The sequence below is a fragment of the Physeter macrocephalus genome, unplaced genomic scaffold (genome assembly GCF_002837175.3).
Source record: "Physeter macrocephalus isolate SW-GA unplaced genomic scaffold, ASM283717v5 random_1734, whole genome shotgun sequence".
Lineage (NCBI taxonomy): Eukaryota > Metazoa > Chordata > Mammalia > Artiodactyla > Physeteridae > Physeter > Physeter macrocephalus.
The window spans coordinates 15,024-25,000 of record NW_021146908.1 but is presented as its reverse complement, the minus strand read 5'-3'; the positions used below and the strand labels follow the sequence as shown (position 1 = coordinate 25,000).

The following is a 9,977-nucleotide window of genomic DNA, read 5'->3' as shown; positions in this document are numbered from 1 at the left end:
TTGACCAGGGTGTGAGGAAGTAAGCACTCCAACACACTGTTGGTGAGGTTGTAATATGGTACAAAGTTTTTGGGAGGACAATTTTGTGATCTCTTATCAACAAAACTATGTCCTACAGCAATGGTTTTTAGAAAATGAACAAGAATTTTTACTGCAGCATTATTTATAAGAGCAAATAATTAGGGGGATAGAAAGCTTAACCACTTTCATCAGAGTTATGGTTAAAAAAAATAAGGTACATTCATTTATGGAATTTTATTACTGTTAAGAAAAATAAGGTAAAGACTTTCTAATGAGGGAGAAAGCTAAACACATTCCCACTAAACCCCCCTCCCTAGGGACAAATGAAACAACAAAGAGAACTCAAAGAGAAAACTGAAGCTTCTATGAAGTCTTGAGGTTGCACAATCATAAACTGCTAACTCCGAAGAAGAGCTGCCAAAATACACTGAAATTTGAATACAATTCACGAAAGGCAGATCTCTGCTGATCTGACCCTGAGCTCTCCAAAACGCGCAGTTCCCCCCCAAGACCCCCACCAATACTCCTTTACCAGCCTGCCACTGGGGAACTGAACCCCGGTTCAGAGACGAGCCATCAAGGCTAAGTATCTGGCAGCAAAGCCGGCGTGGATGAGTAGCGGGGGGCAGTGGGGGTGGGGTGGAGGGGACGGCGAGGGGGGAGGTAGGATGCCTGGAAGCACACAGACTAGTGGACAGCGTTTGGGGGACAAAGACATGGCAAAGGGGTACCGTGGCGGCGGCGGCGGCTGCTACCGCTGCTACCGCTGCTGTTTCTTGTTTTTTCTTCTTCTTCTTCTTTAGTATTTGCAACAGTTTCGAAGATAAATTCACGTATTGTTTGTGTCATTTTTTTCAAAATTCTATTTTGAAAAACAGAAGCAAACCGAGTGGCAGATGCTATGCCGAGGGAAGTCAAGGATCCTAGGTTCGAATCCTGTCCCTGATCATAATTCGCTTCGCGACTCAAACCGCGTTAGTTTCACGATCTGTAAAAAATTGACAATCAACACCAGTCACTGGGCCGCGACGAGGGTCAACGGAAAGAATTTCTCAATTCTGCGGCCCCAATTCGCTCCTAGGTAGAAGCGGCGCCCCAATCAGGTACCGCCGCGCCACGGCCTCGGGGCATCTGGGACTTGTAGTCCGCCCGACGGAACTCGCTGTCCCGGCAGGCTGCGCGGCGGCGGCAGGGCTACGTGGCGGGGCCGGCTGCTGCTGCGCGGGCAAGTGGGGTAAGATGGCTGCGCAGCGGGGCGTGCGGGTTGATGGGCTCTGCCCCGGAGCCCGGTTGGGTAGAGTCGTTCGGGCCCTCTTGCTACTGCTGTGGTTTGCGGCTCGCGGAGGCGCCCTTTACTTCCACATCGGGGAGACCGAAAAGAAGTGCTTCATTGAGGAGATTCCGGATGAGACCATGGTTATAGGTACGAGGGAAGGGAGAGAGTTTTCAACAAGACCGCGGTCTTGGGGCGGGGTTGCGGGAGGGTCATCTCCTCAGAGCTGGGAGCAGGCGGCGTCGGCGTGCCCTGGCGACCGCGGACTCAGCGCCACCTCGCGTTCCTCTGACTGGTCTCGCCCTGCTTGCCTCCAGGAAACTACCGGACGCAATTGTATGACAAGCAGCGAGAGGAGTACCAACCGGCCACCCCCGGGCTTGGCATGTTCGTGGAGGTTAAGGACCCAGAGGACAAGGTGAGTCGGCTCCTTAGTCCCGCTGAGCCCTCCGCTCTGAACGTGAGCGCCAGACCAAGCAGGCGCCGGTACTTCCCCTCCTAGTTTCCGCATCTGCTAAACTGGTAAAAACAGTTGGTGTTGTGGGAAGATCCTGGGTTTTCACTCCGGGCTAACCTTGGGCTTTTTCAGTGCTGGCTGCTTCTCTTAACTTGTTACTGACCGCTGCATGAAACCCGCCAAGTCAGCTGCCTTCTCTGAGCCATTTCCTTTGTCTGTGAAATAGAAATTCATCTGTCTTATAGATGTGATGAGTGGATTAATTGTGGTGCTAGAAACCAAAGGGTTTTGTCGACTCTAAAGCTGTGACATATAGACTTTAGGATTTCACGGAACAGGGTACTTTCCAAAAAGAATGAGCAGCTTTTAATATGACAAATAAGGATATTAAAACAAACAAAACAAAAAAACTTCAAAACCGTTCAACTGTCACCTTTCATTTGAAAGAATGGCAGCAAAAGAGTTGAAAGGGCATGAGCTATGAATAAAGTAAAGCCCTTTCCAAGAGTGGTCACATGCCAACCTAATGTCAGACTCTTCGCCCCTTCTCCAGATGGTTCGAAGGCAAGTTTTTGGCAACTGCTGCTAAGCAGCATTGGAGCTTTTAGTTTTGTGGGATGCCTAGGGCTCTGCTTGTCAACTTTTGAGGCACTTAGAGCCTCACGCACCATTCAGCCCTATTCCTACCATAATACTCACTGAAGTCCCTTCTCTCCAGGTCATCCTGGCCCGGCAGTATGGCTCTGAAGGGAGGTTCACCTTTACCTCCCATACCCCTGGCGAGCACCAGATCTGTCTTCACTCCAATTCCACCAAGTTCTCCCTTTTTGCTGGAGGCATGCTGGTAAGTGGACCCATGTTGGACTCTTTCAGCCTCTAGCCCCTGGTCAAGACTGGGGACTGGTGCTACTGTAGGTGTGAGATGACTATGTCAGATTTTGTGTCTCAGTACAGCTGGGTTTCCAGTGAACATTCAGGGTGTGGTTACGGAGCTCTTTGTATATGCTTTGGTCAGAGTATCAACCAAGGCTTATTCTTGCCCTTGGGCCTAGAGCCCCATAGGGCCAGACACTGAGGAGGCCTCAGTCAGTGTTGGCTAAATGAACAAATGAAGAAAGGTGGGAGGACCAGCTGTTAGGCCCTGGCAGGAAGACAGAGCAGGGCTACCTGATTCTCCTATCTTCCTTGTCTGTCTGTCTCCAGAGAGTTCATCTGGACATCCAGGTAGGTGAACATGCCAACGACTATGCAGAAATTGCTGCGAAAGACAAGTTGAGTGAGTTGCAGCTACGAGTGCGACAGCTGGTGGAGCAAGTAGAGCAGATCCAGAAAGAGCAGAACTACCAGCGGGTGAGTGGCTGAGCCAGGAGCAGTGGGCTTCCTCCCAGAAGCTGCACACTGACTTAGCCAGGAGTCACATGACAGATTTATTATGAACCCAAGGGATTTACATGTCTGTGCTGCATTGTAAGTCTAAAAGGTGGGATGGGTATTGCTAACTACTTTTAATTGAGGAGGCAGTCTCTTAAGGGGCTGTCATTGTCTTATTAGGAGACACACAAAATGACAGAGCAGGAATTGATACCAACACCTTGGGTGTTATTTCCATGGTTCTCAGTGCTCCCGGGATCAGGGGTTTCAATCTCACCTGTGTCCAGGAGGCAGGCAGGTACCATGAATGGATCTGTGACCATAATGACGGGTAGAATAGTGACCTATCTAAATGGAAACAGCTACTGTGGTCAGCTGAGGGCAGCATTGCAGAATTGCTAGCCCAGGGTTTTAAGAGGCACTTAGAGGTCCCGGTTCTTTATGTAAAAAATTCTGGATTTTAAATGTTGTCAAAACACTGTGTGAGCCAACAAAAACGTGTATGGGCTCCATCCAGCCCCTGGACCACCAATTTGCCACCTGTGCACACAATATTCAAGGAGCAGTTTGAGGGCTCAGAGCAAGAGGGCTCAGAGCCCAGGCAGAGGGCTCAGAGCAAGTCCACTTCTGAGCGTTCCAGGACAGCTCTGTCTGATAGGGTGATACCACAGCCACTTTACCACTCCCACAGGCATCAGGGTAGGACCAGGTAAGGCTGTACCTTACAGATGAGCAGATAGACCTAGGAGAAATGAGTGGGTTGCCTGAGGTCATCTGGCTGGTGAGGGTAAAGACAGTTCCCAGGTGGGGTGGCTTTTTTCGGGCACTTGACTGGAACCTGGGCAAAGTTAGTTGGCCCTGGGACATCCTCCGGGGAGGGAACCCAGCAGTTCTAGTGGCCCCAGGTGGGGCCCAGCCATCTCAGGCTCATCTTCCTTTCTCCCCTCCCACAGTGGCGAGAGGAACGCTTCCGGCAGACCAGCGAGAGCACCAACCAGAGGGTGCTGTGGTGGTCTATCCTACAGACCCTTATTCTCGTAGCCATCGGCGTCTGGCAGATGCGACACCTCAAGAGCTTCTTTGAAGCCAAGAAGCTGGTGTAGCCGTCCCAGGCTTCCCAGGCCATCCTTCCTCCCTGGCTGGGGAAGCAAGGGCCTCCTGGACTGACTTCTCTCCGGCAGGAGGCCTGGTCCCCAGCCATGGGTGTCTGCAGGGGAGAGGGGCCACAGCACAAGCTGAGGGTAGCAGCTTGGCTGGCTAATACTGAGCAGGTGGTAGGGTAAATGCCTGCCCCCTCCCCTGGGCCCTTTGCAGTAATCTGAAGCCACTGGGAGCCCTACTGACACCTCAAAATCACAGTGTTACTGATCAGGGATGTGAGCCTATTGTCTGGGATGACTGGGGGGAGGGGAGTGGGTGGGCAAGCCAAGTCTTCCTTCTGTCTTCCTTTCCTAACTTGGAATTTTGACCAGGTTGGAGCGTGATTCCCTGCCACCCAGGAAACCTCACTATTCCCTCCTTGGGCCTAGACCCAGCCTGCTCATCTGGGGTGTGTGTGTCAGTTGAGGGTGGGGTAGAGGGAGTTGCAGTGTGGGAAGGTAGCCCTGAGGTGGACCCCGGGTTCTTCACATGGTTGTTCTTTTGGGGACTAGAGAAACTGGGGTTAGGCCGAATAGAGGCCTTGGTGCTGGTTGGGGATGGGGCCTGCAGAGTCTTAGTTACTGATTTCATTTTCAATAAGTTTAGGTTTGTTACATTGGTTTCCCAATAAAAAAAAAAATTAACTTCTTGTCCAGTGTAAAGTTACTCTACTGTCAGTGGGCATAGCACTGCAAGTGCTTGAGGGAGTGTCAGTTTTTCCAATGGGCAAAGCACTTCACATTCTAAGATGAGTACCCACCTGTGAACTTCATACTTTTCATCCTCTCCATACCCTCCAGTGACAGTGGGTGGTGGTTTTGCCCAAGACCATCCAACAAGTGAAAAATAGGTGGACAGAATTGTTGTGGTGCTTCAAGGAAGTGCCTAGTTAGTGAAGGTACTGTACACTGAACAGAGGAATGCTGCAGGTGTGGAAAGGACAGGAATCCCTGAGTTGGGGGCAGGAGGGGGATACTGATGGACTTAACCAATAGCATGGGATCTCAGCAGTGACCTTGAAGGAGAGGAAGGATTCTGATGAAAGAAGGCAGGACAGGGATGGTTGAGGAGAACAGGCAAACAGCTGGTATGCAGATAGATGGGCATTGTTTCAGCTAGAGTTGAGGGGGCGGGGTTGTGAGAAAGCTGGAAAGGAAAGTTGGTTAGAGTTAGAAGAGCCTTGAACACCAGGTAAGAGATTTGGGTATTACCCAGTGTTCAACAAAGTTGAGTATTAGAACACCCTGAATATAAACTTGAGGAAGGTTAATCCAACAGTGTGTGAGAAGGAGATGGGGTGGGGAGGCAAGTTTGGGGACTACTTGAACTGTCAGGAGAATGTAGTCTGAGCTCATATTGCCACTTAGACCTCCACATTTAGGGAAAAAAAAACTTTTTTAAGAACAGCTTTAGAATTGCAGAAAAATTGTGAAGATAGTTTACATCATGCAGGAGTGTGGTACATTTGTTAATGTTAAAATGAATGAACAAATAGTGATAGTCCATGCTTTATGCAGATTTCCTTAGTTGTTACATAGTGTCTTTTTTGTTCCAGGAGCCCATCTAGGAGATACCATTGTTACATTTAGTTGTCTCCTTGGGCTCCTCTTGGCTGTGACAGTTTCTCAGACTTTCCTCCTTTATTACCTTGACAGTTTTCAGGGATACTGGTCAGGCATTTTGTAGATTTCCCTCACTTGCAGTTGGTCTGATGTTTTTCTCATGATTAGACTGGGGTCCTGGGTTTTCGAAAGGCCACAAAAGGAAAGTGCCATTCTCATCCCATCATGTTAAGGATACTAATTAGCAACATGATTGTGGATGTCACAGTTTAAAATAAGTCAATTTGGATTTTTACATGAAACCTGACTTAGATCTGATACTAGTGGGGCTTCATCCTGATGCGACAACAATTAGCTGGACTGAATGGTAGCTATCCCCTTAAGATGGGCTTGTGCCTTCCAGGTCAGGCCCATCTCCCAGTTTCCATCTTTGGCCTTACCTGACTGTCTCTGCAGGGGTCAGCCTTGCCTTTGTCATCAGCCAAATCTAGGCTGGATTTGTCGAGGTTCTGGTATAAGGTACGCTGCCCTGGGAGAGCTCAGCAGGAAGGGGACTGGTGGGTTGTATGCTGGGTGAAAGGGGGCTCCTGGGAATGATTAATTTCCTACCTACTATAGTGAAGTCCTCTCAGAAGCACAGTGGTTGAGACCATAGATTGTGCAACCAAACTACCTGGGCTTACATTCTGAATTACCTCTCTGTGCTTCAGTTCCCTCATCTTTAAAGTGGGCTTAATAAGTACAATACTCATAAGGACAGATTGAGATAACAGTAGTAAAGAATTTAGAAAAATGACTGGCACATAGTAAGAACTCAATGGATGTTAGCTATTAATATTTATTAGGAAACTTAAAATTTGCCTGGAAGAACAGAGGAGATCAAGTCTAATAACTTTGCCACTCTCTTTTCCCAGGTGGGAAGCTGGCTCCACTGGGGCCTAAGTTCTCAGGGTGACAGGGCAGATATGGGAAGTCAATCTTATTCCCTTCTTCAGTTCTCAGCTCCACCAAAGTACTCCTCTCCTGGATGATAGCTGCCATTTATATAGCGTTGACTATTGTGCCCATCACTGTACCAAGTTTTTGCATTTTCTCCTTTAATCCTCACAGCAACCATATAAATCAGGAACCATTTATATACTCAGATGAGGAAACAGAAGCAGGCTGTGCCCCAAAACACAGCCGAACTGGCAGAGTCAGGTTTCAAATCCAGCCAATCTGCCTTTAGTGCCTGTCTCCTAACTACTACTTGGGGTGTCACTTGAGGTATCAGGTTGAACGCAAGACTGAACCCTGAGCTTGGCCCTGCCGCCCTCCAAGCTTGCTGCAGAGAAAGAATGCACTTGGGTTGACGGCAGGACTACTTAGACGCCTTCCCTTGGGAAGAGGAGGAAGATGCAGATTATCCCAGAGCGCTGGTTTGGAAGTCTGGAGTCTAAGTCCAGTCCAAGCCCATTGACTTGAGCCCTCTCCGGGGCCTCAATTTCTCGGGCTGTCCAGCGGCCCCCGGAAAGCAGTTAGCAGTTCAGGCGGTTGGAGCGCTCACGTGTTCCTCTGGATGCGGAACCTTTGACGCTGCAGCTCCGGGGAGCAGACAGCGCGGTCGGAGCGGCGGACCCTGTGGACCGAGGGGCGGGGCGGACGGGCTTGGGCGGGGCGGGAGGCGGAGGCGCCGCGTAGGCCGGGGAGGCCGGGCCGGCCCGGCTGCGAGCTCGAGCCCCATGAACCTCCGCCTCCCCCCACGATGTTCCCCTCCCGGAGGAAAACGGCACAGCTTCCCTGGGAGGACGGCAGGTGAGCGGCGGCGGCCGGCCCGGGCCCCGTCCTCCCGGCTGCCGATCCTTTCCGGGCCGCCCCGCGGAATCTAGGAGCCCGAGGCTGTCGCGTCTCCGTCTCTGCGGGGCTCTCTGAGGGTCTGTGGTTCTCCTTGTGGGTCTCTCTCTGTATTTGGGTCTCTGTTTCTCTCTATGTGGGTCTCCGTCTCTACCAGTCTCCGTCACTCAGCAGGTCTGTATTTCTCCGTTGACTTCCCTTTGTGAGTTTATGTCCCTCTATGCGAGTCTCTCTCATTATGGGTCTCTGTGTTTTTCCACTGGCCTCTATTTTCATGCGGGTCTCTGACTCCGTTGACCTCTCTCAATGTATCTCTGTCTTTCTCTGGTTTCAGAGGGTCTGTATTCCGTCTCTCTGATCTCTGCCTCCCCCATCACATCCCTGTAGCCTCAGACGCTACCTACCCTCCCTCCCTCCCTCGTGCTTCCCCTTTCTCTGCTGATCGCCCAGAAGAATACACCAGACAGAAGCTCTATGCTCTGCCTGGCTGGCCACTGCCTCGCCGGGACTAAGTACTCCCGGCGTAACGTTAGTTCATTTCCGGTACAGCTGTACTTGAATGTGGCCTGCCCCATGTGTTAGGTGTGAGGTTGACCCAGACCTTAGCTAGTGATTACCACTAGAGCAGAATGGGGTTGGCGGGTTGGGGAGAGCTATTTGGCCATTTAGATTGGGAAGGACTCCCACACTTCAGTCTTGAGATGTACCCCCAAAACTCTTCTCACCCAGAACACATGATAGTGGATCTACACCTGGTGAATGACACCTCTTTCCCTTTTCTCTGTTAAGTTTGCCAGGTGCCAAAAGACTTTGGAATATAGTGGGCACAATTCTTTATCGTTGGGAATTTTTCAGACTTGGTGCTGAGCTAAGAAGACAGGAATATAGTAGAAAGCCTGTACTGTGGATTTAGGCCTGGACAGGAATCCTCTTTAAGAGCCATGTGACCAGAAGCATACTTAATCTTTCTCCTCAGCTTTTCCATCTCTGAAACAGGGATCATAATATCTACTCTGCAGGTCTATATGAGGATTAAAGGAGATCACATATATAAAACTGTTGACACTGTGCTTGGCACAGAGAAGGTGACAGTTTTCTTCCAGTTACTTTTGCAGTTTGGAGGTGCTGTAACCAGAGCAGCTGAGTATTCAAACCCGTATCACTAAGCTTTGTGTGAGGGAAGAAAGGGAAGGTTATGGAGAATTTCCATTTCCTTATTCCTTTCCATAAACTTTTGGAACACAATCATGATCCCACAAAACTTGTATCATTTCATGCTTTTGACACAGGGGTACAAAGATCCATGCAACAGATGCAGGTAATGTAGCAATTAAAGAGTGCTGGCTCTGGAAACAGCCTGTCTGGGTTTGAATCTTACTAGCCTTGGACACAGATTGATGAATGAGGGAAAACCTCACCTGGTCTGCCTCCCCACCCCAGAAACAACGATGGCCTGGGCCTGGTAGCAGCTGAGACTGCAGATCTGGAGTTTGCCAGCAGGTGGCACCAGAAGCAACTGTTCTCAGTGTCCACTGTCCTGAGGAATTGGGATTTCAGCTCTGAATTCAGTTGTTCAGTGATTTGGGCCCTTGCAGCACAGAAAGAGAGTGCCCATGGGGACGTGATCCTGGTAGGAAGGGAAAGCTGGACTGAGGGAACAGCACGTGAAAGTGCATGGAGTGCCCAATCCATGCCATACCCCTGGATAATGGTCACTGCTTCTTCCCCTGAAGGTGGGATGTTTCCCCATGTCCATCTCCCCGGTCTCTACCCTACCCCAAGAAAGAGCCCAGAGGGAGAATCTGTAGAGGTTCCAGCCTTCCCAGGCCACTAGGAGGATTGGTCTCTGCTCCTCCCCTGTGGAAACCCCCACCACAGGACAAGGGGGGGTAAGTCAGAAGCCCTGCAAGGGTGTCCTATCAGTCTACCTCTCTGCTGTGTGTGGGGCCTGAGCCTGGCTTCAGGGCTGCTGACTACCAGATTGGCAGTTGTGCCTCTAGAGAGAGGCAGGAGTTGGTCTGGCTTTAGTGTGTGACAAGCATGCCCTGAATGCTTGAACCCTTTCTTTAACTCACTTAGCAAGCCCTCTGCTGTATGACTTGTGCTAGAGCCACAGCTGTGAATCTGATTACCTGTGAAGACGATAAGCACGGACACAGGTGATTATAAAACTCTTAAGTGCTTCAAAAAGGGCAGTACCGGGCTTCCCTGGTGGCGCAGTGGTTGGGAGTCCGCCTGCCGATGCAGGGGACGCGGGTTCGTGCCCCGGTCTGGGAGCATCCCGCGTGCCGCGGAGCGGCTGGGCCTGTGAGCCATGGCC

At 50.5% G+C, this 9,977-nt stretch overlaps 2 protein-coding genes across 8 annotated transcripts in view; both read left to right on the top strand.

Moving 5' to 3' along the window:
• Nucleotides 1-1,227: 1,227 nt before the first annotated feature.
• LOC102979440 (transmembrane emp24 domain-containing protein 9) lies at nt 1,228-4,911 on the top strand. Its single transcript, XM_007117318.3, has 5 exons — nt 1,228-1,444; nt 1,612-1,712; nt 2,470-2,595; nt 2,955-3,101; nt 4,076-4,911. The coding sequence occupies exons 1-5, from the start codon at nt 1,261-1,263 to the stop codon at nt 4,223-4,225; spliced, it is 708 nt and encodes a 235-aa protein (XP_007117380.1). The 5' UTR covers nt 1,228-1,260; the 3' UTR covers nt 4,226-4,911.
• A 2,558-nt stretch (nt 4,912-7,469) lies between these two features.
• Nucleotides 7,470-9,977, top strand: part of B4GALT7 (beta-1,4-galactosyltransferase 7) — an 11,165-nt gene continuing 8,657 nt past the window's right edge. For 3 of the 7 annotated variants that reach the window (XM_028487176.2, XM_028487175.2, XM_028487174.2), the window contains exons 1-2: nt 7,470-7,618; nt 9,391-9,546. In XM_028487176.2, the coding sequence (XP_028342977.1) occupies nt 7,569-7,618; nt 9,391-9,546 (206 nt within the window). In that variant the 5' untranslated portion in view covers nt 7,470-7,568. Of the gene's footprint in view, nt 7,619-9,390; nt 9,547-9,736; nt 9,817-9,977 lie in introns of all 7 variants that reach the window. The other 4 variants (XM_007117320.4, XM_007117319.4, XM_028487177.2 and 1 more) reach the window with 3 other exon arrangements.